Source organism: Urtica dioica, chromosome 3 (genome assembly GCF_054948205.1).
Source record: "Urtica dioica subsp. dioica isolate 48M chromosome 3, U.dioica_male_clone48M_v1_H2, whole genome shotgun sequence".
Taxonomy (NCBI): domain Eukaryota; kingdom Viridiplantae; phylum Streptophyta; class Magnoliopsida; order Rosales; family Urticaceae; genus Urtica; species Urtica dioica.
Window position 1 is genome coordinate 1,567,328 of NC_142758.1, and position 24,498 is coordinate 1,591,825.

The 24,498-nt window shown below is 38.0% G+C and overlaps 2 protein-coding genes across 2 annotated transcripts; both read right to left on the bottom strand.

The window, feature by feature from the left end:
- Positions 1 to 4,334: 4,334 nt before the first annotated feature.
- Positions 4,335 to 5,447, bottom strand: LOC149401953 (HMG-Y-related protein A-like). The gene is made up of 2 exons (XM_089609060.1): positions 5,211 to 5,447; positions 4,335 to 5,135 (listed from the first exon to the last, which is right to left on the bottom strand). The coding sequence occupies exons 1-2, from the start codon at positions 5,304 to 5,306 to the stop codon at positions 4,644 to 4,646; spliced, it is 588 nt and encodes a 195-aa protein (XP_089465186.1). The 5' UTR covers positions 5,307 to 5,447; the 3' UTR covers positions 4,335 to 4,643.
- A 4,613-nt stretch (positions 5,448 to 10,060) lies between these two features.
- On the bottom strand, positions 10,061 to 13,654 carry LOC149401954 (Protein kinase superfamily protein). Its single transcript, XM_089609059.1, has 7 exons — positions 13,636 to 13,654; positions 13,376 to 13,512; positions 13,124 to 13,263; positions 12,629 to 12,839; positions 11,493 to 11,724; positions 11,229 to 11,379; positions 10,061 to 10,599 (listed from the first exon to the last, which is right to left on the bottom strand). The coding sequence occupies exons 2-7, from the start codon at positions 13,437 to 13,439 to the stop codon at positions 10,120 to 10,122; spliced, it is 1,278 nt and encodes a 425-aa protein (XP_089465185.1). The 5' UTR covers positions 13,440 to 13,512; positions 13,636 to 13,654; the 3' UTR covers positions 10,061 to 10,119.
- Positions 13,655 to 24,498: the final 10,844 nt, after the last annotated feature.

Consider the following 24,498-nt stretch of genomic DNA (forward strand, 5'->3'; position numbering starts at 1 on the left):
CCATCTGGAACATTAGTTGTCAAGTTAGACGCATATGCTAAGTAACTCCAATAAGTATTAACGGGCATGTTCTGGGTAGACGAATACGGGTCCACCTATTAAGTTTTCTAGCCCTATTAAAATTTTAACGTCCTACCCATTTATCCAATAAGAACGGGTATTACTCGGACCCTTAAACCCGGAAACGAGCCGGATAACAGTTAACGGATAAAATTATCACCCTTGTTTTAGCTCTTAATGGACTGAAATGTTATGGCCCAAATAGTTTTGGAATTACAGACAGAACAAAATATTTGGTTTCGGTTAAATTCAGCAATACTTGCATTTTAAAAAAATGTAGTGCAGTATGCGAAAAAAAATAAAAAATAAAAAAATAATAAAACTAATGTATAAATATTACCGAAATGAAAGGACACTAAAATTCTTGTTTTGCGGACAGCATTGGAACATAATTTCAATGCCATGAACATAATTATCGTTCCGGATGCCCACCATTAGTGTTTAATTAGTATTGCTCCTTTAAATGTTTGAAGCAATAGTTTTCTAGTTGTTTGAAAAATCAAATAATATTTTGTTGATTTATTAATTTGAGTCAAATTTCTCCACAAAGCAACGCCAGTATTTTAAAAAGCCAAAATTAACTATTCGAATTTGTATTTCGCTAATGGAAACACTATTTTAATTTCGTCTGATATTATATATACGTATAGGCGGTATAGCCCTTTCTATGATATGAATTGACAAAGGGAAATGGCCGGATGTAGTAGTGTTTTCAATGATTTGGACCAAAATATAGGGTAGCATGTTTTTGGACACTTTTAGTAGTGTTTTGAGGAGAGATAATAGTTTGATACCGAGTTTGCCCTTTAATTTGTAATTTTGTTCATTCAAGCCCCCAAACCAAAACTTGCTCAATAATACGGTCTTGTTTATTGTGCCATGTACAACTCTCTCTCTCTCTCTCTCTCTCTCTCTCTCTCTCTCTCTTCTCTATTTCTCTGCGTGTGAAAGACGTTTCATCTTCCTTTCATCATCCTCCATGAGCTGCGTGTCTATGAAGTGAAGCTCATCTCTCCGGTCACCTCATCCTCGTCTAAAAGTAAGCTTCTTTCGGTCAACGTCATCGTCGTCTTCTCTCCTCTCTTTTTGTTTCTGGGTTTTCGTTCATCCTCGTCGGGTTTTTGAGTTTCTGGGTTTCGGAGAACATGTTTGTTCAACGTCATCTTCGTGCATCTTAAAAGAAAGCTTTTTTTCGTCGGTCATCTTTGTTTTCGTGTGCTTGTTGTCTGGGTTTTAGGTCTTTGTCGTTCTGGGTTTGTTCGTGCCATTACCCGCCGTCTCTGTGTTGTTTGTTTCTGGGTTTGTTTGTGTGTTGTTCTTCGTGTTTTTGGACGTTTGAGTTTTTTTCGCGTTCTTGAATTGTAGACATACATGTCTACAGTCTCTGAAATTGTAGACTGTCCCTGTTATACGTCGTTATTGTAATTGTAGATATACATGTCTACAATTCTTGTAAATGTGGACATATCGGTGTACACCTTCAGCTGTTGTAGACTAATACGTCTATTACAACTGAAGTTGTAGACCTATATGTCTACAATTACAAGAATTGTAGACATGTATATCTACAATTGGGTAATTGTAGATATACATGTATACAAATAGTCTCATTGTAGACATTTAATTTTTTTCATACACGATAATAACAATCAGATATGCGTTTTTGCTATGCAGAAATGTCAGTTGTAACAATTGTAGATATTATAGATCTACAGTTACTACAACTGTAGACGTCGATATCTACAATTGTTGTTAACTGTAGACTTATAAGTCTACCGTTTATTACAGTTTTTATTACAATTATACATATCAAGGGGAATTGGCGGCATAAATCATCAAACTCTTTCTCTGGACTCAATGAGAAAAATAATTTGAAATCCCTAAATAAGAAAAGGACCCCAAATTGCTTCTTATTTCTCTTGTCTGCTTAACTTCAAGTCGCGATCTTGCAGTCATGGGAGAGCTTTGCTACTGTGGCATTCCTGTTCGCGAGTGTGCTTCGTGGACAATTTTGAATCCTGGAAGGAGGTTCCACGGCTGCATCACAAAAAAGGTAATCTCTCGAATCACGATTGTGAATCGCGTCTTTGCTTTCGCCAAAAAGTCACCTCTTTGTGTTTGTTTTCTCAGGAAGATGGTGGGTGCGGGTATTTCAAATGGATAGACCCAGAAATGTGCTATAGATCGAAGCAAATCATTCCCGGTTTGCTGAGAAGGAAAAACATGTCAGAATCCGAGAATGCGGGACTTCGAATTCAAATTTTCAAGCTGAAGATGGCTCTGTTCGTTGTCATTGTCATTGTTGTAGTTTTTTACATGCTCTGAATAAGTTTGGTTAGTCAGATAATAGCTGCTCGAATCAGATTTTAAGGTATCTGTTTTAAGGGTTTTGTAATGATGTAATGAAGATGATTTCAATGCAATGCAATGACAATTTTTGGTTTGAACTGATATTTTTGCAGTGTTATGGTGGTGATGAATTTACAATGTTATATTTCAGTGAGACAGGGTTAATGATAGAATTGAATTATTATAGTTGTATATCTTTTTTACGTCTTGAATGCATTACATGATAGAAGTTGTTCAAATTGTAGACATCATTGTCTACAATTAAACTGATTGTAGACATTTATGTCTAAAATTGTGGTGATTGTAGACATTTAATGTCTACAATCACTTCAAATTGTAGATATGTATGTCTACAATCATCACAATTGTAGACATCACTGTACACATCTGTAGACACAGCCTTTAACAAAACAAGAGCATACCGAAGCCATACAGTCATAATAAAAAAAACAAAAACATACGAAAATATATAGCAATGTTTAGGCATTCAAACTTCAAATTGTCATACAAAACCATACAAAAATATAAAACATAGTTTTAAAAATAACTTCATAGTTTGATATTGGAGTTCATGTAAACATAAAAATCCTAGCCCAAAGATGTCGGAAACTCGTCGTCAGATTCGTAGCCGGTCGCAAGTTTCACCGCCACATGGTCTCCTCAAACTTGTCCAATGCGCCGAAGAACATGAAGTTGTGGTCCACAATCTCTTCTTCGGGGACAAATCTTACAAATCCCTGCATATGTCAAGAAAAAAACATGAAACTCTACAAACAGTCCTCATATCACCAGAACTATATCTACACAAACATGTAATTGTAGACATTTATAACTATAGTCACTAGACATAAACATCTACAATTCTAGTGACTATAGCTATAAATGTCTACAACATAAATTATAACCTATGAAATCTTCAACACACAGAAAATGCAAATCAAAGAATTCTACAATCACATAAATAATAACCCAAATTCAGCTTTGCATGCCATCAAAAAGTTACCCAAAATGCTCAAAGTGAAGAAATGTACCTCATTTATAGTTGCTTTTCGTTTTCGGAGCTCAAATACCGATATCTCATCTTAATTTGATGCCGGCAATTCAGTGACTAGTTTTGGTTTCTTCACTCGACGAGACGTTGTTGGCTTCTTGGCGGGGAGACTTTTTCGCTGGAGAGACTTTTCTTCAGCGGCGTCGGACCTTTCTTCGCCGTCCTCGAATTCTTCCGAACCGGCGCGCATTTTTTGGCCGTCATTTTCTGCAATCTAGCGTTTGAAAAAAGGTGATTCGTAGAGATTTGAAATAATAATGAAGATTAGCAACGAACCTGAGATATTTAGGAGAGATTAGCAACGAACCTGGAGATTTCGACGACGTGGATGAGGATTTCCGCGATTTCGGCGAAGTGGGTGAGGGTTTTAGAGAGAGAAAGAGTCGGAGGAGAGATGAGAGAGCGTGAACCAAGAAGATGAAAATGAGTTTCATTTGAGTTTTGAAATATTAACTGACGCTATTGTTTAATGAGGTATTTTTAAAACAAAAAATAAAGACAAGGGCAAATATGTACTTGCTCACTTAAACAACTACTAAAAGTGTCCAAAACAAGAAACTCTATATTTTGGTCCAAACTATTGAAAACACTACTACATCCGGCCATTTCCCATTGACTAATCCTAGTCGGTTTTGGCATTTGAATCCTCGTTAACTTTGCTTGCAGCGCCAAATTTTGAAGCTAAAAGACAAATAAAGGCTTGATGAAACAAATACTTTTTGCTTTCACACCGAATATTTTAAAAAAGAGGAAATAAAAAATTGGGATGCATAATTGATTCTTCAAAAGCAATAAGAAAAAAAAAGTTGAATTAAAGATCTCTTAGCCACGATGCAATACAAAGCTGCTTGATTTATGGCAAGAAGAAGACAAATTCAATTAATAACTAAAAGATCTTCTTGTAATTTTGAACGCGAAAGTAAAAGAAAAGAGAAAGCCTAACCAGTCGCAGAGACTAATTTACATCACAATTACAGTCTATCACATTTTCCCTTTCCAAAATGAACACTCACATTTGCCACCACTAATACACAGACACATCCAAACTATTTAAAAAAATAAAATTAAAAAAAAAACACTAAAAGGATAAGGATCATCAAGAAGTTGATTAGAGCAAACCTAACAAATTAATTATAAAAAAAAAAGACACTTTCCATGAAGTCACTCTAAAACCCTAGTTTTCTCAACAAACCACCGGAGCCATCGCCGGCTTCACCTTCGGCGGCCTACCCCTTCCTCTCGGCGCAGCGCCGTCCACGGCGGCCGGAGCCGGCGCTTTCTCCGTCGACTCCGTCTTCTGCTTCTTCGGCGGACGGCCACGAGACCTGCCAGGAACGGAGGCCGGCTTTTCCTTCGGCGGCGCGAACGGATCACGCGGCTTCGGCGGCCTTCCGCGAGGCCTCGGCGGAGAAACGACGGCGTCAACCGGAGCATCGGACTTCGGCTTCGGCGGCCGTCCGCGGCCACGGCGCGGCGGCGCGTTCGGATCCGGCTTCATGTAGTTGTTCTTCACCATCGCGAGCTCGCCGGACTGCCTCATCCTGTTCAGGTGGTGCGAGAGGAGCGTCGCGTGAGCCGCCGGGAGGTTTCCGTACGTGTCTTCGATGTGCTTCGAGATCGCCGACTTGTTCGAACCGTTCTCTTCGTTCAACGCCTCAATCGCCGCCATAATCATCTGCGTATAAGACAAATTTCCGTAAATTCGACAGCTACATCAATTCACACACAGATATATAGATATAATAACTACCTCTGAGTACTGAGGAAGTGACTGAGCTGACTGAGGTTGAGTTTGAGGTTGAGGTACTGTAGGATTTTCTACACTCTCCTCCATATCTGAAGCCATGACTGTGAGAGCTTGTTTTTGCTGTTTCCCGAGATGTGTGTGTGTAAGTAAGAATCTCTTCTTCGATCTCTTTGAATTTATATTTGATATTCTGGGCAGAGAAAATGAGTAAAGATTAGGGGTTTTTAAAATGAGATTGGATCGAGGTCGGAGAAGAAGAAGAAAAAAAAAGGAGGGGATGAGAATCGCTATCCAACGGCTAGGGTGCACGAGTTTCGTTTCACATCTGACGGTTCATACTCATTAAAAACGAGAAGGCGCGGATCGTTGACGTGGCAGAGAGGTCACGGAAATGGAGTTACTACTCTGCCCTTTAATTGTTTTGAATTTTTAGAATGGGTTTCGATGGAACCGAGAACTGAGCTATAATCGGCTGCTTCTCGGGGGCGATGCCGTAGACACGTGGCGTGATATCGAGGGAGCGTTTGCAGGAGAGTGAAAGAATGAGTCAGGGAAAGTTGTACAGTGACCCAGTGATGTGATGACATGACATAGAAGTCTCGCGTGAGAGCGATGACGTGGCACAATGAGTTTGAGAGGCTATATTTAGTGTGGGGACAAAGTGGGGCCCGCCGGTGAAAGTAAACATGTAATTATGTTGGAATGGTCGGGGCAGAGAGAAAAAGGAGTTCGTTGGATAGTGTACGGACTGTGTGTTTCTTAGCTGAAAGGAAATACTAATTATTTCCCGCCAGGAAAGAGCTGAAATTGTTTCGTTTTCTTTTTTGTATTTCTTTTGTTAAAAGTTTGACTTACATAAGTTTTAGAAATTAACCGATATTACTAAATCAATACTAATTATACGAAATTAACAGCCACCTAAGATTTGATAGTTCTATTATTCTTTTTGGTGTAAAAATTCTGATACTCTTCCCACTCTTTTCATGATTTTTAAAAAATGCAAAACAAATAACCAAATATCTCTTGCACCTCTCTCTCTCTTCTTTCTCTTTCCACCGGTAAGCGATGGGCATGAAAATCCCCAAATCTCGAACCAAATATTTCGTTCGCAGCGATAAAATTTCAATCATTACAGAAAAGATCAATTTAGATAGAACTTAAGTAATGTGTTTTGCCTCCTTTTCATTTGACCTAACTTTTAGAAGTGACATATCGCTTCTAATATTGCTCTCTCTCTCTCTCTCTCTCTCTCTCTCTCTCTCTCTCTCTCTTCCCTTCTAGTTGACCCCTCGACAAGGGTGAGGCTAAGGTCGTTTGGATGAGGCCTCGGACTCGAGGCTTAGATCTGTCCACCTCGTGACTTGTGCCGACCACAAATCACATGTGGGTCTTCATTCTCAACTAGGACTCCTATTCTCTCATACCTCTGCATTACACTCGTACGAATGTTGAGCGCCGGAGAGCGCGCACCATGGGGAAACCCTCCGCACCCCTTTAAGTACACCATTTATTCCCATGCCGGACACCAACGAACTTAACCTTACCTATAAGGTTGGAAAACCTAGTCGAAAGACGATACCCTAGCTTACACGCGAGCTCACGGTCTGGCCTTGGGTCAAACTGTGAACGCCCTCAAGTGTTAGCTCAAAATCGAGCGTTAACAACGCCATACCTTGTTATGTCAAACATTTTCCTAAACCCTATATGTTAGTTCCGAAAGACACCTCAATAATCTTCTTCAAAATTTTAAAATTAATGAAGAAATTACACATGTCATTCTATAATAAATCAATAACATTTAATTTAAGCATTTTGGCTCAATAATAAAAATTATGCACGACCGTAATATCACAAATAAAGTGATGACACATTCATGGTTTGACACGTCATCAATCCTCTTCAAAACTTCCGAACCAATGAGAAAATTACATATGTCAATTATTTTTCTATGTAATTGAATGACAAATGACCACCATGGATCCTTTCCATTGGGGTTGCCATTTTAATTAATGATTTTTTTTTACTTAGTTCCAAAACATATTTGGACTTCAATTAGTGCTAGTTCAATTATCCTAATACTTTAGTCTAATATTGAGACCTCATGGACTCATATGAATAAATCTTAATAATAAAGCGTGGACTCAAAAGTTTACAAACCATGTAAACCTTTTTACTAGCTTTCATTCTTGATATCACTCGACTCCACTAAAGGAATTCTACAAACATCCTCTCGATTAATATGGGTTTACATTTTCTGTTTAATGCATTACATAAGTTACTACATTGATTCATAGAATACTTATTCATTCATGTTACCCTTCGTGAATATTATTAACTATACGGGGTTTCCAAATGATCGTTTTACCCTTTTATTTTTTTATCTACTTCAACTCCTTGTTGTATGTGAATAAGAAAATCATATTGAATGAGATGCAATTAATGTCATTGTGCTTTAATCAAATGAATTCAGTCATTGATTATGAGGGCCTATTTATTTATTCACATTCTCAAAAACAACACATGAGATGATATGCATTGCATGCATTCTAGCAATCTTGTACACAAATTTCATATCTTTTGAATCCACAAGTCCAGTGAGACAAAGTCATATCACTAACCGTAGAGGTATTGATCCACCAATTAGGACCTCACTAATTGATAAACTGAGTGAATATGAATCGTCACAATAACTCGTGCCTCACTTCAGAATTAAGGTAATTATAAATGTACCCTTATATTTGCGAAATTAAAGTTGTGAGCATTTGAATGGTTTTTGCTTAGAACTTTGAAAAATCAATGGTCTCATTCAATATCTACATTAAAGATATTTAAGAGAAAGCTATAGAGTCACAACTCTCTATATCTCCAGATCATACATCAATAGTTATCTTAAAAATCAGTACTTGGATTCGATTGTCCTTTTGATCCTTATAAAGTGAATGTTTAGTTTTACAATACTTACTTAGAAGAGGTATCTTGAAAGTCTTTGACTCAGTCTTTCATTGTGAGTAGTTTTCTATACATAAACACATACTATTGAAAGAATGCTTATTTCTATTTTATTAATATATAAATTACCATTTCACATACTAGTAATAAATGATATAATGTAATATGTGTTTTCCACATCTCTTTTTGGGTATAAATCCCAATCGGGTTTGCTAGGTATCAAGGATAGTCCCACATCGACTGAATATTACGATCCTGGGCTCTTTATAAGGCTTGTGGGTTACTCCTCTAATTACCAAGCTTGGTTTTAGATGGAACCCCACACCTTTAAGATGGTAATTAGAGGAGTAACCCACAAGCCTTATAAAGAGCCCAGGATCGTAATACCCAGTCGATGTGGGACTATCCTTGATACTAGGATGTTAGAAAACTGGGGACAACCGTTTTGTTGAATGAGCTTACTAATTTTTTTTCTTCCAAATCATGTTTTCTATTCCCGCATGCCTTGTAAATTATATATAAGCTATATCCTAGACACATGTGTGTCCTTATACATCGGTTGCTATAAGACATGTTTGTGCGTGTTATGAAACGAAAAATTTTTCCCGCAATTTTATGAGCTAGATTTGTTGTGTTATAGCTATTGTATGCAAATTATCTTATCCTCTCCTATTAAAAGTGTTTTCTGTTTTGAAATGAAAATCCGGTCGGGCTCGTAGGTCGTACTCGTAGCCTTGGCTTGGTCTTTCCTTCAGAGCGTTGTTCGCGTCACAACCCTTCCAATGATGTATGATCCTACCACATAGTCAAAGCAGAGGAGTGGTATTTTCTTGAGCTTGCCCTCATACCAAGTCTTCAGTTGGTCACAACAAAAACTTTGAGAATATAGCCATGACATCTTCCACTTCGGTGTGTGACGACCATCACAACCTTCCCAAGTTGAGACCAAAGGATCTCACTTGTTTTGGTGTAATTGCCATAAGGGGTAGGACATGAACCTAACCAAAAAGGTTGACTTTCTGAATTTTTCATTTCCTTCTACCGCATCATATGTTGGGTCCGAGAAGTGGAGAAAAGCCTTATCAAACAGCCACAGTCAGTTGTCTAGCACATTCTTTTTATTTGTCGCATATCCAAACCGAACTTTTGGAGGTAGTTAATATCCAAGCCAGTCTTACTATCCCAAAGCCTGCACATAGCCGATTTGAGAGCCTTATCCTCGTAAGGTTTATCGGTTAAGAGACGTTCCAGAAGTATCAATCTAACATATTGTTTACCATTAAAAAGAACAGCCTCATCAACAGCCTCCATCGAGTCTTCTTCTTCATTCATTATCATCCCGTCCCACTTGGAACAAAGGTCTTCCATTAAGCTAGTATAGTGAAGGATTTGCCCACTAGAGACCACTCTACTAGACGTAGTACTCTTAAGAGAGAAAGTTTAAGAGCTCTTGTTTCTTGGATAATGGTAACCAACTGTCAAATGTTCATAGTTTTAGAAGAATCCTTCATTTTTATAACATTTTGACCAAGTTGACGTCGTGCTCGTGCCTTCGACAGAGTAGTCGAAAAAGGGAGACTCGTGTACGATGATTAGTGAATAGACCAACAACAATTAACATTCGCGAGTCGGGCTCATGGAGGAAGAGAAAGAGGCCCGCTCAGAGGGGAGTCCCCCTTGGTCAACCACCCAGGGACTCGAAGATCTTTGAAGACACTCGAATGAAATGCGAGAGGCTACGAGTGAAGAAATGCGTTTGATTTAATATCAACATTAGGGGCCACCATGACCAACATTTCCCAAAAGGTTGGTTGTCACACGACTAATAAAAAATGATGCATACATACAAGTGAAAAAAAAAAATAGTAATAATAAAAAAATAAAAAAATAAAAAGAAGGAGAAATGAATGAAAAAAAATTTCATTAGAATTCAAATGCTACAGCTACAGCTACAGCCTATACATTACATAGCGGGTTGTTTCCCCCTATCGTTGGGGCCCACACTTCTTGAAGTCGTTCCCCCAGGGGCGCTTCTTGTACTGAAGTTCGATCTCGTAGTCGTCGTTCCATGCCCGCTATTTGTGCTAAAGTTTGATCTAGGGTTACCTACACTCCTCGAGGTCGTCCCAGTGGCGATCGAATCAAATGTGTCTGACTCAGATTCAGTGGAAGTTCCGGCGGTGGATAGATACGGAGCCCCGGGCCGCCTGGGCCTTCTGTATCTGGACCCGGGCATCCCGGGCCGGGTCGGTTCTTCGAGGTTCGTGGGAGTCCTCGAAAGAATCACGACGACACGGTGCATTGTGGGCCGTAGATCCGGATCACCTTGCGTGCATAGCAACCCTATCTGAATGCACATCGCCACTTGTTCGGCCACCGCCGTCGGAACCAGCCTCGGGTCCATAAACTCCAAACTCTTCCCCCTCTTGTATAGTTTGTAAGCCTGCATAAAATTGGTACTTCAAGTATAAGAAAAAATAGTGTTTTTTCAAATCTTACAATTACAATTATCAGGTAATTTTCAAATAACAAATTGCCCAAGCCTGCAAAATATAAAGATGATAATAATAATAAATTAACTTTTTTTTAGAAACTCTACTGTGGGTTTGCTGATACAGGAGGAGATAATTTAGATGTTATTATTATTATTTTTTTTTTTTTTGCAGACTTAACATTATAAGGATTATTGATTTGTCATATAAGCTGTGGGCAAATGATAATAAAGGCACGTCACAAGCCTCAACAACTTTACAGTATTACATATTAAAAACAAAACATGCGTCCTATAATAGCTTTAGCCATGTTCACAAACATGATCCTACCTGTCTATCAAATTTTTCGGTTTTGAATGTAAATAAATTTATGGGTCAACCCACTAATGATAAAACCTGCACACGAGGTTTGAGCCACCAATCATGATGACATCGTTGACATGCCGTCAAACTAATTTCCCAAGGCTTCCAGGAGAACAGATAATGATAGATCATGCTTGGGACACGTGGCAGAAGAGGAGAGGAGACATCTGATGAACATTATGTGTATATATAGACCAGATAGTGTTTCGATTCTTACCCAATCAAGTAGATTTTGTGCATCCCCGTTAGAGTTGAAAGACGAGTTGCGTTGACCACTGATGAGCTCTAGAACCACAACTCCATAGCTGAACACGTCAGCCTTCACTGACAAGTGTCCATGCATTACATATTCCGGAGCCATATATCCACTGTTTCAAATCAACAGTCAATCAAGGAAAAACGATAAAAAAAAAAAAAAAAAAATGTATATGGTAATAATGAGATTATAATGTGACAGAAGAAGCATAGAAGAATGACATACTTGGTACCGGCGACGCGAGTGTTGACATGCGTTAGGTCTTCGGGGAAAAGCCGGGCCATCCCAAAATCGGCGATCTTTGGGACCCACTTGTCGTCGAGAAGAATATTGCTGGCTTTGATGTCACGGTGGATTATGCACTTATGCGAGTCCTCGTGGAGGTACAGCAAGCCTCTCGCGACCCCACATATTATATCATACCTTCTTTTCCAATCAAGTTCTTCCTTGCTTGACTCTGCATCGATGGCGTAACGCATTAGAAAGGCTTATTATCTCTACAGCTTCTTTAAATTAGAAAAGATAAAAATATAATGGGGTCTCAAGGTTCTTGAATGATGAAAAGCTCTTTGCTGTCATACTTGTAAAGGTATCACAATAAATTAGCTTAGAGTATGTAATGACTTTTGGGGGACAGTTGAGTTTGGAAGGAAAATAAATAGATGGAAGTCTTTATTCTAATATGGAAGATGTGTGCAAGTATTTATCATAATTAAGTGGTGGGTCTAAACAAAACAGTCCTGTTTTTAAGATGGAAGAGAGGTCAAATATTCTTGCATATTCGGAAATAAGAGCGGCGATTTGAAGGATTAACTTAATACGAAACACGTAACACGATACTGATTGGAATGAAGCGTTGAACGTCTTACTTTTTACGTATGAACAGGTGATCCAAAAAAGTATATTGTTATTATCGTGTTATAAAGAAATGGTTTGAGGAATAAAAGAGAGAGGGGTGTTGTGGTAAGTTCTCCAGAAGTTATCCGTGGCACTGATATAATCTGTAACACAAAATTATTTCAAAATCAGAAGCCATGGTTATGTTTTTGTTGTTATGGCTGTGGTTTCGGATACTAATATAACCAAATTTCGGCGTTCGGTCCAGGCTTTGGATTGTGGGGAATTCGGTCTTTTGTTTTATAATCTTGACAGCGGCCTTAAACCAGATTTCAACTTTGGCTTCTGTGCCAAGCTATCATATTCATATGCATGAAAGATTGAAAGTGTAAATAATTTAAGTGTAGTTTTCGTAGGAATATATTCAGTGCTAGACCCGAACGCAGTTCACTGCAGTTATTGAAAGGTAAGATTATAACAAACGACTATGAGACAATAACAAGATGATTGATTCGAGAACTCACTGAAGAGAAGCTTATCGAGGCTCTCATGAGCAACGTACTCGTAAACGAGTAGTTTCTCAATTCCGTGAACGCAAAACCCAAAGAGATTGACCACGTTCCTGTGCTGAACCCGAGCGAGCAAGTTTGCCTCGTTCTTGAACTCTTTTTTCCCTTGGTTCGAGGTGTGTGACAACTTTTTCACCGCAATCTCTCTACCATCACTCAGTTTTCCCTGATTAACATAGCATCTTATTTAGGCCCAAAATTTCAATAAAACTCCGATTCATAGAGCAAGGCATTGATAAGAAACTAAAACTGCCTCTAAACCTCGCTTTGAATTCTAAAGGATGTTATTTCTTCCTAACTTGTAACTTCCTAAGCACAAAACCAAGTCACTAGTTTTGATTGCTCAACCATCCATTCTTCGAAATGCACCACAAAGCCAGTTAAAAGAGCAAAGAACGAATTGAATTTTTCTTGAGACCAGTTCAAGCTCAAACCTAATCGGAAATTCACCTTGTAAACGGGACCGAAACCTCCTTGACCGAGCTTGTTACTCGCATGAAAGTGGTTCGTAGCAGTGACCAAAACTTCGAAGGGGAAAAACTTCTGTTCCTGCGCGGCGATCCTCTCTAGCTCCGCTTCGCTTTGACTATCTGTCCGAATATCATCAAACACAATAAATAATCTGAGAATTCTGTCGAATTCTTCACCAACATCGAATATCATATAAAAGCAAAACTAGGTTTGAGAATTCTCAGTTCTCACCCTTGGACGAATGCGATTTGAATGGCTTGATCAGATTTTGAAGGAAATTCTTGGACTTGTTCATCGTTTTCTGAAAAGTCTCTGACCGCCCATTAAGGCAACCTGAAAAATGAACGGGAAAAACAAAACTCTGGATTCTGCAGGAGAAGAAATGGCGTGAGAGACAACCAGATGATAAGTATTGAAAACAGAGTTTATTTTTTTGGGCTGATTATTGAAGGGAAAAAAGAAAAATGAAATGTCGTAGTATCTCTGTTTACGTTTTCTGTATCAAGAAAGAAACAGAGCGTGTTGACCAGGTGAGTACTTAATTGACTAAACAAAATAACTCTCAACGCTTTCTTTCAACCATCTTTTTCTCCTTTGCCTATCTATGATGTAATTGCAAAGTCACTGCTTAGCTAATGAAATTTGAGTAACGATACTTAAAAAATATATAAATCACCAAATTCTTTATAGTTAGGTTTCTCCGTGGATTTCGATGGAAATACCTTAAAATACATAGGAAATAATTTAAAGTTGAAAAAAGTTACTCTATCAGTCTAAATTTCAAATTTTTTTGTAAGATTTCGTGATGTTTTTATTTTCATATTTATTATTTATGAGTAGTTCATATGTGGACAGTATTATACTGCGCATCCGGCCTTCTCGTTATTTCTCTCGATCTAGGGTTTTATTTTTTCCAAAAGCTTATGCAATTGTGCGAAAAAATGGCTAGTGAAAGTTCATCGTCGGATTGGAAGAAATCGCGAATCTCAGCAATCGTTGGCGAAGATGGTTCACCTGAATTTCATCGTCGTAGGTCTCCGAAGTGTTTCTATGGGTTGGGCGGCGTCGAATGCACGTCTTGGACCGCCATGAACTCGGGTAGACAATTTTTCGGTTGTCTTCATTACAAGATTAGTTACTAAGGCTCGATCACGAAGTGTTTCTATGTCATGATATTCTTGTTTCCCTTTATTGTTTGGTTTAATGACTTTTGATTAGTTTTTCATAACACAACTGTAAAAGGATGTGGCTTTTTGGAATTGCTAGACTCATGTGTGCGAGATCGATTCAAATAATATCTGGACTGTTAAACAAGATCAACAAATTTGAAAACGAGTTGCACGACGATGTTGAATACAATCATGAACTCGGTGATGTGATTGAAACCACTGATTTGCGGGTTCTGATAACTAATGAGCCAAGGAAGATTAAGATATTGTTGTATATTGATGTAGGGCTTGTATGTGTTTTCATGTTCAAATAATCGTGTATATTTGTGTACTTCGATTCAATGACCAGAATTGTACTCGTATTTTGTTTACCAGTATTGTAACCGTATTCAATGACAAATGCCTATTGTTCCCAGGATTGTAGCAGGGGATGTAATTGTATAACCTTACAGGACGAAAAGTGAATAGGTAGAGTGTGACGTCATGCGTCAGTCATGCTCTAGTGTTAGAGTCTAGTTGCATATAGTGCTCATCTTGCATACTTATGTGTTTGTTTACACGTCATATCGAATTTAGTTTACTTTCTTTTCTAGATAAACTCTCACTTACTAAGTCATTTAACTCATAGCTTCATGACTCTTGGTGATGTAGATAAGGAAAAACCTCGTAAGCGGGAATCGGAATTGAAGACCGAGACCGAGCACGTATCGCCTTGACTTATGGGCTATGGGGTCTCACAAACCGGGGATTAGTTTCATTTGTTAAAGCATTCCGTAATGTATGTGTATATGAGTCACTATAAAACTCTAAATTTTTATTAAAAATGAAAAAATTTCCGGGATTTTTGATAAACTATTTTTACATATGCAACCTTCCATGATTCTTTGAATAATATATATTTATATTATGAGTTTATGTATGATTTTGAGTTGATCAGTCGCGGCTCGTGGGCGAGCTTTCGCTCGCGGATCGTGACACCCAACCCAATAACGTATCGGTGTAAGGCGGCAAAATCGTTGTCAATCAAAACAAAACAATTTAACACAACAATCCCACAATTGAAATGAAGAAATACCAAACAAAAATGTAAACAAAGAATGAAAAGAAAAATTTGAAAAAAAAAGTTGTCAGATATATTTTGTATAAGTGTAATATACACAGATTAAAAATGAATTCTAATCCATCTCAGATAATGTGTTTATTATTTTGCCTAAATGTAACGATAGAACAAAGCAATATTTTTGGCAAATTTGACAGCTGTAATGGAAAATCTCTTTTCCAAATTTACATACGTAACATTAATCTTAGACTTATGTATAAGTGATACGTATCATTTAATTGATATCTCTTTTAAAAATAAATATATTGACCTAAAAAAAAGTGTTGAGAATGTCAAAAACGTGTTTAGGAAATTTGATAGTCTTCTCTTTTTATCGAAAAAATGTACTAAAGTCTCTTTTAAATATAAATTAATGTATAAGAATATTAATATGATCAATTTGACCATTTTAACCACCAAACTTATTGTTCCATTTGTTCTAATGAAGATGCAACAACATCAGCAATAGTAAATAAAAAAAAAAAACTTAACAACGAATCGTTTAATAAATAAATAAATGACGAGACTATAACAGATACACTGTAGTTGAGAACTTAATAATGTCATGTTGGCGCGTATGTGAAACGAGGATGAAATTTTGATCTTCATAAGTCAAAAGGCCGTTTCTCAAATCAATTCAAATAGATTAAGGGTTTGTTTGAGATTGATATCGCCATACAGCTTTGTTGAGTCTTCGATTCAAACCAATTCAATCTGCGCACAAAATTAATGAACACAGACGTAACTTGAATCGCAAGCAACACACGCAAACACTAACAATAACAGAAAACAAGCGGAAAGGATAAGGACTCAGCGATTTTATCCTGGTTCGGTCGTGAATTGACCTACGTCCAGCCTTGGGGTTTCTTCACTATCAATGAGATCAATCGTCTCTTGGAGATGTTACAGATTACAAGTATTTCGAGAAATCTCTCAACTGTTCTTTTGATCTCACAGCCTTTCTCTCTCTCTCTCTATACTTTCTCTCTCTACAAAAGTGTCTCTCAGAATACAGAATGAAAAGTTACTTCGAAGAGGCCAAGCCTAACTCTATTTAAAGACCCGAAAGAAGAAAGCTTGCACGCCACGTCATGAAGATCCAACGACCGGACGAACTGCTGTCCTCAGCTCGCAGTTCGCACAACACTTCAGATCTCATCTCGCTCAACACAGCTCGCAGCTCGCTCTTCGCAGATCGCTAGCTCGACCAGCTCGCCCAGCTCGCCCACTCGTCTAGCTCGACCAGCTCGCCCACTTGGATTAGATCACTTCATAACAATTCTCCACCTTGATCTAAGACTTCTCAAATCATCTAGATCAGAAACCCCTTGTCCATTTACTCTTCTTTTCCACAGCTTCCAACATTGACTATCTTCAGACAATGTTGAAACTTTGTTGCTGGTAGAGACTTTGTCATCATATCAGCCGGGTTGTTTTCAGTAGCGATCTTCATCACATTAACTCCACCTGAGTTAATCACGTCTCTGACAAAATGAAGCTTCACATCAATGTGCTTTGATCTTTCATGAAAGACCTGGTGCTTGGCTAAATGTAGGGCACTTTGACTGTCACTGAAAACAGTCACTTGCTTTTGATTGTAGCCGAGCTCTGTTAGCAAACCCTTCATCCAGAGTGCCTCCTTAACAGCCTCTGTGATAGCCATGTATTCAGCTTCCGTGGTAGATAAGGCAACCACAGATTGAAGTGTAGACTTCCAGCTCACAACTCCTCCACAAACTGTGAATATATAGCCAGTAAGAGACTTTCTGGTGTCTATACTCCTAGCATAGTCCGAGTCTACATAGCCTTGTACCTGCACATATTCAGACACACAGTTACCGTAAACAAGACCATAATCCATTGTACCTTTCAAGTATCTCATAATCCATTTGGCTGCACTCCAATGCTCTCTTCCTGGATCAGACATGAATCTACTGACCAAGCTTATGGCATAAGCTATATCAGGTCTTGAGCAAATCATGGAGAACATCAAACTTCCAACTGCACTTGCATAAGGTATTTTTGCCATGAATCTCTTGTCTTCATCAGTAACTGGACTCTGGTCAGTAGTGAGTTTGTAATGATTTGCCATAGGGGTTATCACTAGCTTTGATGATCCTGCTTCAAATTTGTTAAGAACTTTTGACAGATAATTTCTTTGATAGAGCCAAAGCTTGTGAGCTTTCCTATCCCTTTTTATCTCCATTCCTAGTATCCTTGTTGCAGGGCCAAGGTCCTTCATTTTGAATCTCTCCTTTAGCTGAGCTTTTAACCTGCAGATTTCTGATTTATCTGGACAAACAAGTAACATATCATCCACATAGAGTAACAGATAAATCATGACATTGTTGGATACTCTCTTGTAGTAGACACACCAATTATATTCACTTCTCATGTATTGGTGCTGAATCATGAAGTCATCAAACTTCAGATACCATTGCCTTGGTGACTATTTCAAACCATAGAGAGATTTGTGTAGTAGACAGACTTTTGACTTGGCATCTCCATCTTCATGACCCTCTGGTTGTTGCATATAGATGTCTTCCTCTAGGTCGCCATACAAGAAAGCCGTAGTGACATCCATTTGCTCTAACTCCCAGTTGAAATTAGCTACAAGAGCCAGGATTGTTCTTATGGATCTGTGTTTGACCACTGGAGAATAAATCTCATTGTAGTCAATGCCATCTTGCTGTGAGTAACCCTTAGCCACTAATCTGGCTTTGAACCTTGGCTTCTCAACCCCAGGTATCCCTTCTTTGACTTTGAAAATCCACTTGGATCCAATGATCTTCTTTCCTGCTGGTTTGTTCACAACTGTCCAGGTGTGATTTAGCTTAAGAGAGTTCAACTCTTCAGCCATGGCTGATTTCCACATGTCTTTGTTCTTGCTTTGACAGGCTTCATGGAAGTTTCTTGGCTCTTCTTCTAAGATCTCTGAACCTGTCATATAAGCATATGCAGTAAGATCAAAACCAAACCTTTGAGTGGGTCTGGAGACTCTCCTCTCCCTGTCTCTAACAAGGTTGTAGTCTTGTTGATTTTGAACTGCATTCCCTGGTTCATCATGTGGTTCCTGGTCAGCTCCACCTGGATTCTGAGCTTCATCTTCATGTTCAATCACATGTTCATCTGGTTGTTGTTCTAGAGCAGGTTGGTTTGTGTCTTGAGCATTTTCTGGTTGAAGCTCCACCTCAATCTGATCATTGTTGATGTGGTCTTGTGCCATGAAGGTGTCTTGTGCTGAAGACTCTTTTCTATTCCCAAAATCTTCTTCATTGAACACCACATCTCTGCTTATAATGCATTTCCTTTGTCCTGGTTCTGTACACCAGAGCTTGTATCCTTTGATCCCATCTGGATATCCCACAAAGATGCATTTGATTGCCCTGTGATCTAACTTTCCCTGTTTCAAATGAGCATAAGCAGTACATCCAAAAATTCTCAATTTTGAATAGTTAGACTTATGACCAGACCAAACTTCCATTGGTGTTTTCAAATCTATAGCAGTGGATGGACATCTATTGATAAGGTAACATGCTGTATTCACTGCCTCTGCCCAGAAAGAATGAGGCAGTTTGGCATGAGATAACATACACCTTACTCTCTCAAGGATTGTTCTGTTGAATCTCTCAGCAAGACCATTTTGATGTGGAGTGTGTACAACAGTGTGGTGCCTTTGGATTCCTTCAATCCTGCAAAAATCATTGAAGATATCTGCACAATACTCAAGTCCATTATCAGTTCTGAGACGTTTTACCTTTTTACCTGTTTGGTTTTCCACTGCAGTCTTCCAAACTTTGAAGGTGTCATAGGCTTCTGACTTGTGCTTCAAGATATAGACCCACACTCTTCTAGAGAAGTCATCAATAATGGACATGTAGTATCTGCTTCCTCCATGAGAGACAATCCTTGAGGGACCCCAAAGATCTGAGTGAATGTAGTCCAGAATTCCCTCAGTCCTGTGAATTGCCTTTTTTTCCATAGACGCAGTCCTCACAGAACTGCAATTTCCCTAGGGATTGACCCTCAAAACAGCCTTTCTTCTCAAGTTCATTCATTCCTTTCTCACTGACATGGCCAAGTCTGAGGTGCCATAGCCTTGCCAGATTTTCCCTGTTAATCACATTAGCACTACCCACAGCAGTAGATCCAATCAAAAAATACAAACTATTTTTCTTGAAGCCTTTCATATGAACTTCAGATTTCCATTTGATCAAGATATGGCCATTCCATGAGTTGAAACTATAACCAAGGTCTTCTAAAGTTCCCAAAGAAATTAGGTTTCTTTTGAGATTAGGGATATATCGGACATTGGTTAGAACTCTATCAATACCATCATACATCTTGATACGAATGTTACCTGACCCTTGAACCTTGCAAGCCTTGTCATTTTCGAGTAGCACTGATCCTCCATCTTCGAGCTTTAGATCCTCAAACCAGGACTTGTTTGGTGACATGTGGTATGTACAACCACTATCAAGAACCCAGTTCTTTGATGGATCTTGGTCGGAGATGTTCAGAGCTTCAGCGCTCTCATATCCCTCCTGAGCAATGGCAGCGTTGGTGTGTTTCTTTGGCTTCTCGAAAGTCTTGTCTTTGTCAGGGCAATCTTTCTTCATATGACCTTCCTTGTGGCAGTGATAGCACTTATAGGGAAATTCCTTTTGTTCTTCGGATTTTGATTCCTTGGAATCTCCGCCTTTGGTTTTGTGCTTGTTCTTCGAGTTCGACTTGGAATTCCTCTTGCCTTTGCCGTGAATGTTCAGACTTTCGGCGTTTGATCGCTTTTCTGATCTTGATTCCTGATCCTTTGCTTTTATGGCAATCTGAACTTCTTCAAGGGTTAGGGATTCTTTGGCGAACTTCATTGCTTCAACAAGATTTGAGAAGGATTTTGGCAGCGCGTTTAGAAGGAGCACAGCTTGATCCTCGTCATCAATCTTTACTTCGATATTCTCGAGGTCAAGAATGATCTTGTTGAATTCGTCGAGTCCTTCGCTGAGGGATTTTTCCTCTTGGATCTTGAATCCGTAGAGTCTTCCTTTCAAAAGAATTCTGTTGGAGAGAGATTTGGTCATGTACAGGGACTCTAGCTTTGACCAAATTCCAGCAGCGGTCTTCTCTTTTGAAACCTCCTTCATCACCTTATCTCCGAGGTGAAGAATAAGGGTACTGTAAGCCATTTCGAGGATGTCTGATTTCTCCGATGCCGACATTGTTTCAGGCAATCCATTTTCACCTTCCAATGCTTTGGCAATCTTCATCTGGATAAGAATGGCTCTCATTCTGACTCTCCATAGTGCAAAATCACCCTTCCCATCGAATCTTTCGACTTCGATCTTCGTGAGTCCCATCTTTTGTTCTTGGTACGTGTGAGGGTGGCTCTGATACCAATTGTTGAGTCTTCGATTCAAACCAATTCAATCTGCGCACAAAATTAATGAACACAGACGTAACTTGAATCGCAAGCAACACACGCAAAAACTAACAATAACAAAAAACAAGCGGAAAGGATAAGGACTCAGCGATTTTATCCTGGTTCGGTCGTGAATTGACCTACGTCCAGCCTTGGGGTTTCTTCACTATCAATGAGATCAATCGTCTCTTGGAGATGTTACAGATTACAAGTATTTCGAGAAATCTCTCAAATGTTCTTTTGATCTCACAGCCTTTCTCTCTCTCTCTCTCTATACTTTCTCTCTCTACAAAAGTGTCTCTCAGAATACAGAATGAAAAGTTACTTCGAAGAGGCCAAGCCTAACTCTATTTAAAGACCCGGAAGAAGAAAGCTTGCACGCCACGTCATGAAGATCCAACGACCGGACGAACTGCTGTCCTCAGCTCGCAGTTCGCACAACACTTCAGATCTCATCTCGCTCAACACAGCTCGCAGCTCGCTCTTCGCAGATCGCTAGCTCGACCAGCTCGCCCACTCGGATTAGATCACTTCATAACAAGCTTTTTTTACTTCTTAGGTTTTTAGGCCAAAAGTCTTCTAATTGTATTTTCATGAGAACTAGTCATCCCAAATCATGTGATATTGATCATATTTTACCAACTTTCTCGTCTGAATTTGCCTAAACGACATTTGTGCATTATTTATAAGTATTATGTACTTATAAAAAAGTATATGTTATAAAATTTTCAGAGGACTCACCAACCAGAAAATACTTTTTTGTTTTGTACGAAGCTTATTGGGTGGTTTGGAATAAATACAGCTCGCCGCTCTTAAACATGAATCATTAGATTCAAATTCAATGGAAAAATAGCGCCGAAAGTGTATAGAATCGTGTTTATAATAATTGCCGCTTAGATCATCTTCTTGCTTCCAAGTTCAAGCTAAAATAGAAGAAAATATAACATTATAATACAGAAAAGAGAATGGCTGACTTAGTTATCTTATTTTCCATACCACGTGAACAGTCTCTTTTAAGTATTCTATTGATATTTTCTTTCTGCTAATAAAAATATGAACACTAGTCTACTAAAAGGTGTGCCTAAATTTTTCATCCCCTTTAAAAACTTGGCACCAAAAAAAAAAACCATTACTCTGTTTATCCGTTTAATTAAAAATAAATAAAAATATCAGACGTATAATATAAATAGATATACATTTTCATTAAGGATCCCTCTTAAATAAAATAAATGAAAAAATTGTATAAAATAACCATTTGAAACTAATTGATTAGCAAAATAACTAAATTTTCAATTTTTCAATAAAATAGCCAAAGTTATATTGTCAAATATTTTTTTTGACACTAAGATTAAATTTTTTGATAATTATTATAAGCAATTTATCTCTTTCAAAAATATTAATCCTAAGATTAATTTTGTTTTTGAAACCTGATTACCGCATATTTTGGCTATTTTTTTAATTTTAGGCAAATTTTGACTATTTTACAAATCTATAACTTTAAATAAGCTATTTAGCCTAATCACCTTAAAAAAATTAGTGAAAGCTTAAAAGGTTTAGATTCCTAATTAAATATTTTACTGCAAATTATCATTTGGTTTGATTTGATATGAATAAAGATTGCCTGCGTCTTTCTTCATCTATTATTATTTCAAGACTATTCGTTGTACTGAGTTCCACACAAATTTTGATATGTGGTAATTAAGTTCATATACTTTTTTTATCAGATTTTTTTTTAATCAGAAGTAAATATGCTGTGGTTCGCTTAGAATTTGGTTTGAAAATTAACCAATATTTTAGTCTTTTTTTTTTTTGTACCAAACCAATATTTAGTTTTAATTGAGAGAAATTGATTCTTAAGAAGGATATTTTAGTTTAATTATTATTTAGCATAACCTCCTAAATATTCTAGTTTCTTTTCATTCTTTATTTATAAAATAAAACATAAGTAAATACAGTACACTATCTACAATTTTTTTCCGGAGTCATTAAACATATAAAAATGACTTGTTTTTGCGAACCTTTATGACTTTTCGTTGCGAGTGTGGATTGGACACGAAAATTTAAACATATCTGTTTCCTTTTTAATATTATTTATAAAGAGGTACTTCAAGGTTTTCTTTATTTTGAATGATGATAGTATTTTTTTTTTTATCTTAGTCATTTCTATTTTATATTTTTTAAAGAATATCCTCAGTCTATTTTTTGTATTATAGTTTTAGACCATAAATTCAAGTTAGGATATATGCATGCCGAGAATTCAATTTATAAGACTGTAATACATGAAACCCAAAACTCAAGATGGTGCTCATTAAAGAAATTATAATACACAAAAGCCATCATATATACGTATGAGTGGAGTTGAGATAATAGAGAAAAGTGACGTGGGAGAGATGGGGTTTTAGATTGGCATAGAGAAGCTGGTTAAGCGCTTCTTAGCCACAGATTGAGCCACCAACAGCCATTGATGATAGTTCTTCCGGACATCATCAATGGACACGTAATCCACCATTATTTAAACAATCATAAATAATCAAGATCTTAGTGATTTATACATACCATTAGAGATCAAGAAAGTCTATCCCAATCCATGACGAAAGCGTCGTTGACGGAATCACCGAAATTGATTTATCTCTCTCCATGTATCACAATACTAGTTTCACACTCGACATCACACATAATAAGGTATAAATTTTTTCTCAGCATTCTTATCGACTGTAGATATTTATTTAAATAAAAGTCAGCGCTGTTTTAATGATCGGTTAACACATTTAAATGGTTCATATAAATTATTTAAACAATATATTATTAAGTAAATAAGCAGTACTACAAGAAGTAATTTTAAAAGCGACAAAAGAAATTAGAAACAATGTCATTAGAAGCGACATTTTCATATTAGAAGCGACATGTCGCTTTCACCCCAGCGAAAGAAGAAATAACATTTTGTTTCAAAAAATTCAAAATTATGATTTAGAAGCGACAGTTTGTCGCTTCCACTTCTCGTGAAATATTGAGCGACTTGTTTTTTCCGCTCAAATATTCAGTTTTTAACAAAACAACGCCGTGCAATTCACCTAAACATTAAAAGCGACTTGTCGTTTCTAATTGTTAGGTCACATTATAAATCGCGTTGCTCTTCTTCCTCATCTTCATTCTGAGTTTACAGAGTTCTCCAATCCTATCTCTCTATCTCTCTTCGTCCAACTTCGATTTTCAATTACTCCGGCAACAAATTTTGTTTAGTTTCTCTCTCTCACCTTCTATTTCACTCTTTTCTCCTCTATTTCTCTCTCTCTCGCCCACTTTCTCTTTATTGTAGCTCCGGCCGACGACCACCACGCCGGAATCTCCAACCGCCTCTCCTTCTCGAACTCCTGGATGAACTCTTCTTCCACCTCTGACGACTCTCAATCGGTTAATCTCTCTATTTCACCATATATATCTATCTCTCACTCTCTCTCCGGGCGACTACCACCACAACCTCCAAAATCCTTCACCACCACTACCATCGCCATCCGGCCTCCCTGCCCCAAACCCATGAAAACATCCTCCGGCCAAGACCCGCCACCACCTCCGGCTGAGATCCGCCACAACTACTCCGACCCTCGCTCTTTCTCTTTCTTCTCGCAGCCACGCACGTCTCCGACCATCACCGCAGCTTTTCCGTCCCGCC

Coding starts and splice junctions, on each gene's coding strand:
- LOC149401953 (XM_089609060.1), bottom strand. CDS start 5,306: ATGGCTTCAGATATGGAGGAGAGTGTAGAAAATCCTACAGTACCTCAA. Junction 5,136..5,210: donor CACTTCCTCAGTACTCAGAG/GTAGTTATTATA, acceptor TCTTATACGCAG/ATGATTATGGCGGCGATTGA.
- LOC149401954 (XM_089609059.1), bottom strand. CDS start 13,439: ATGAACAAGTCCAAGAATTTCCTTCAAAATCTGATCAAGCCATTCAAA. Junction 13,264..13,375: donor CAAATCGCATTCGTCCAAGG/GTGAGAACTGAG, acceptor ATATTCGGACAG/ATAGTCAAAGCGAAGCGGAG. Junction 11,725..12,628: donor CCTCGATAAGCTTCTCTTCA/GTGAGTTCTCGA, acceptor CCATCGATGCAG/AGTCAAGCAAGGAAGAACTT.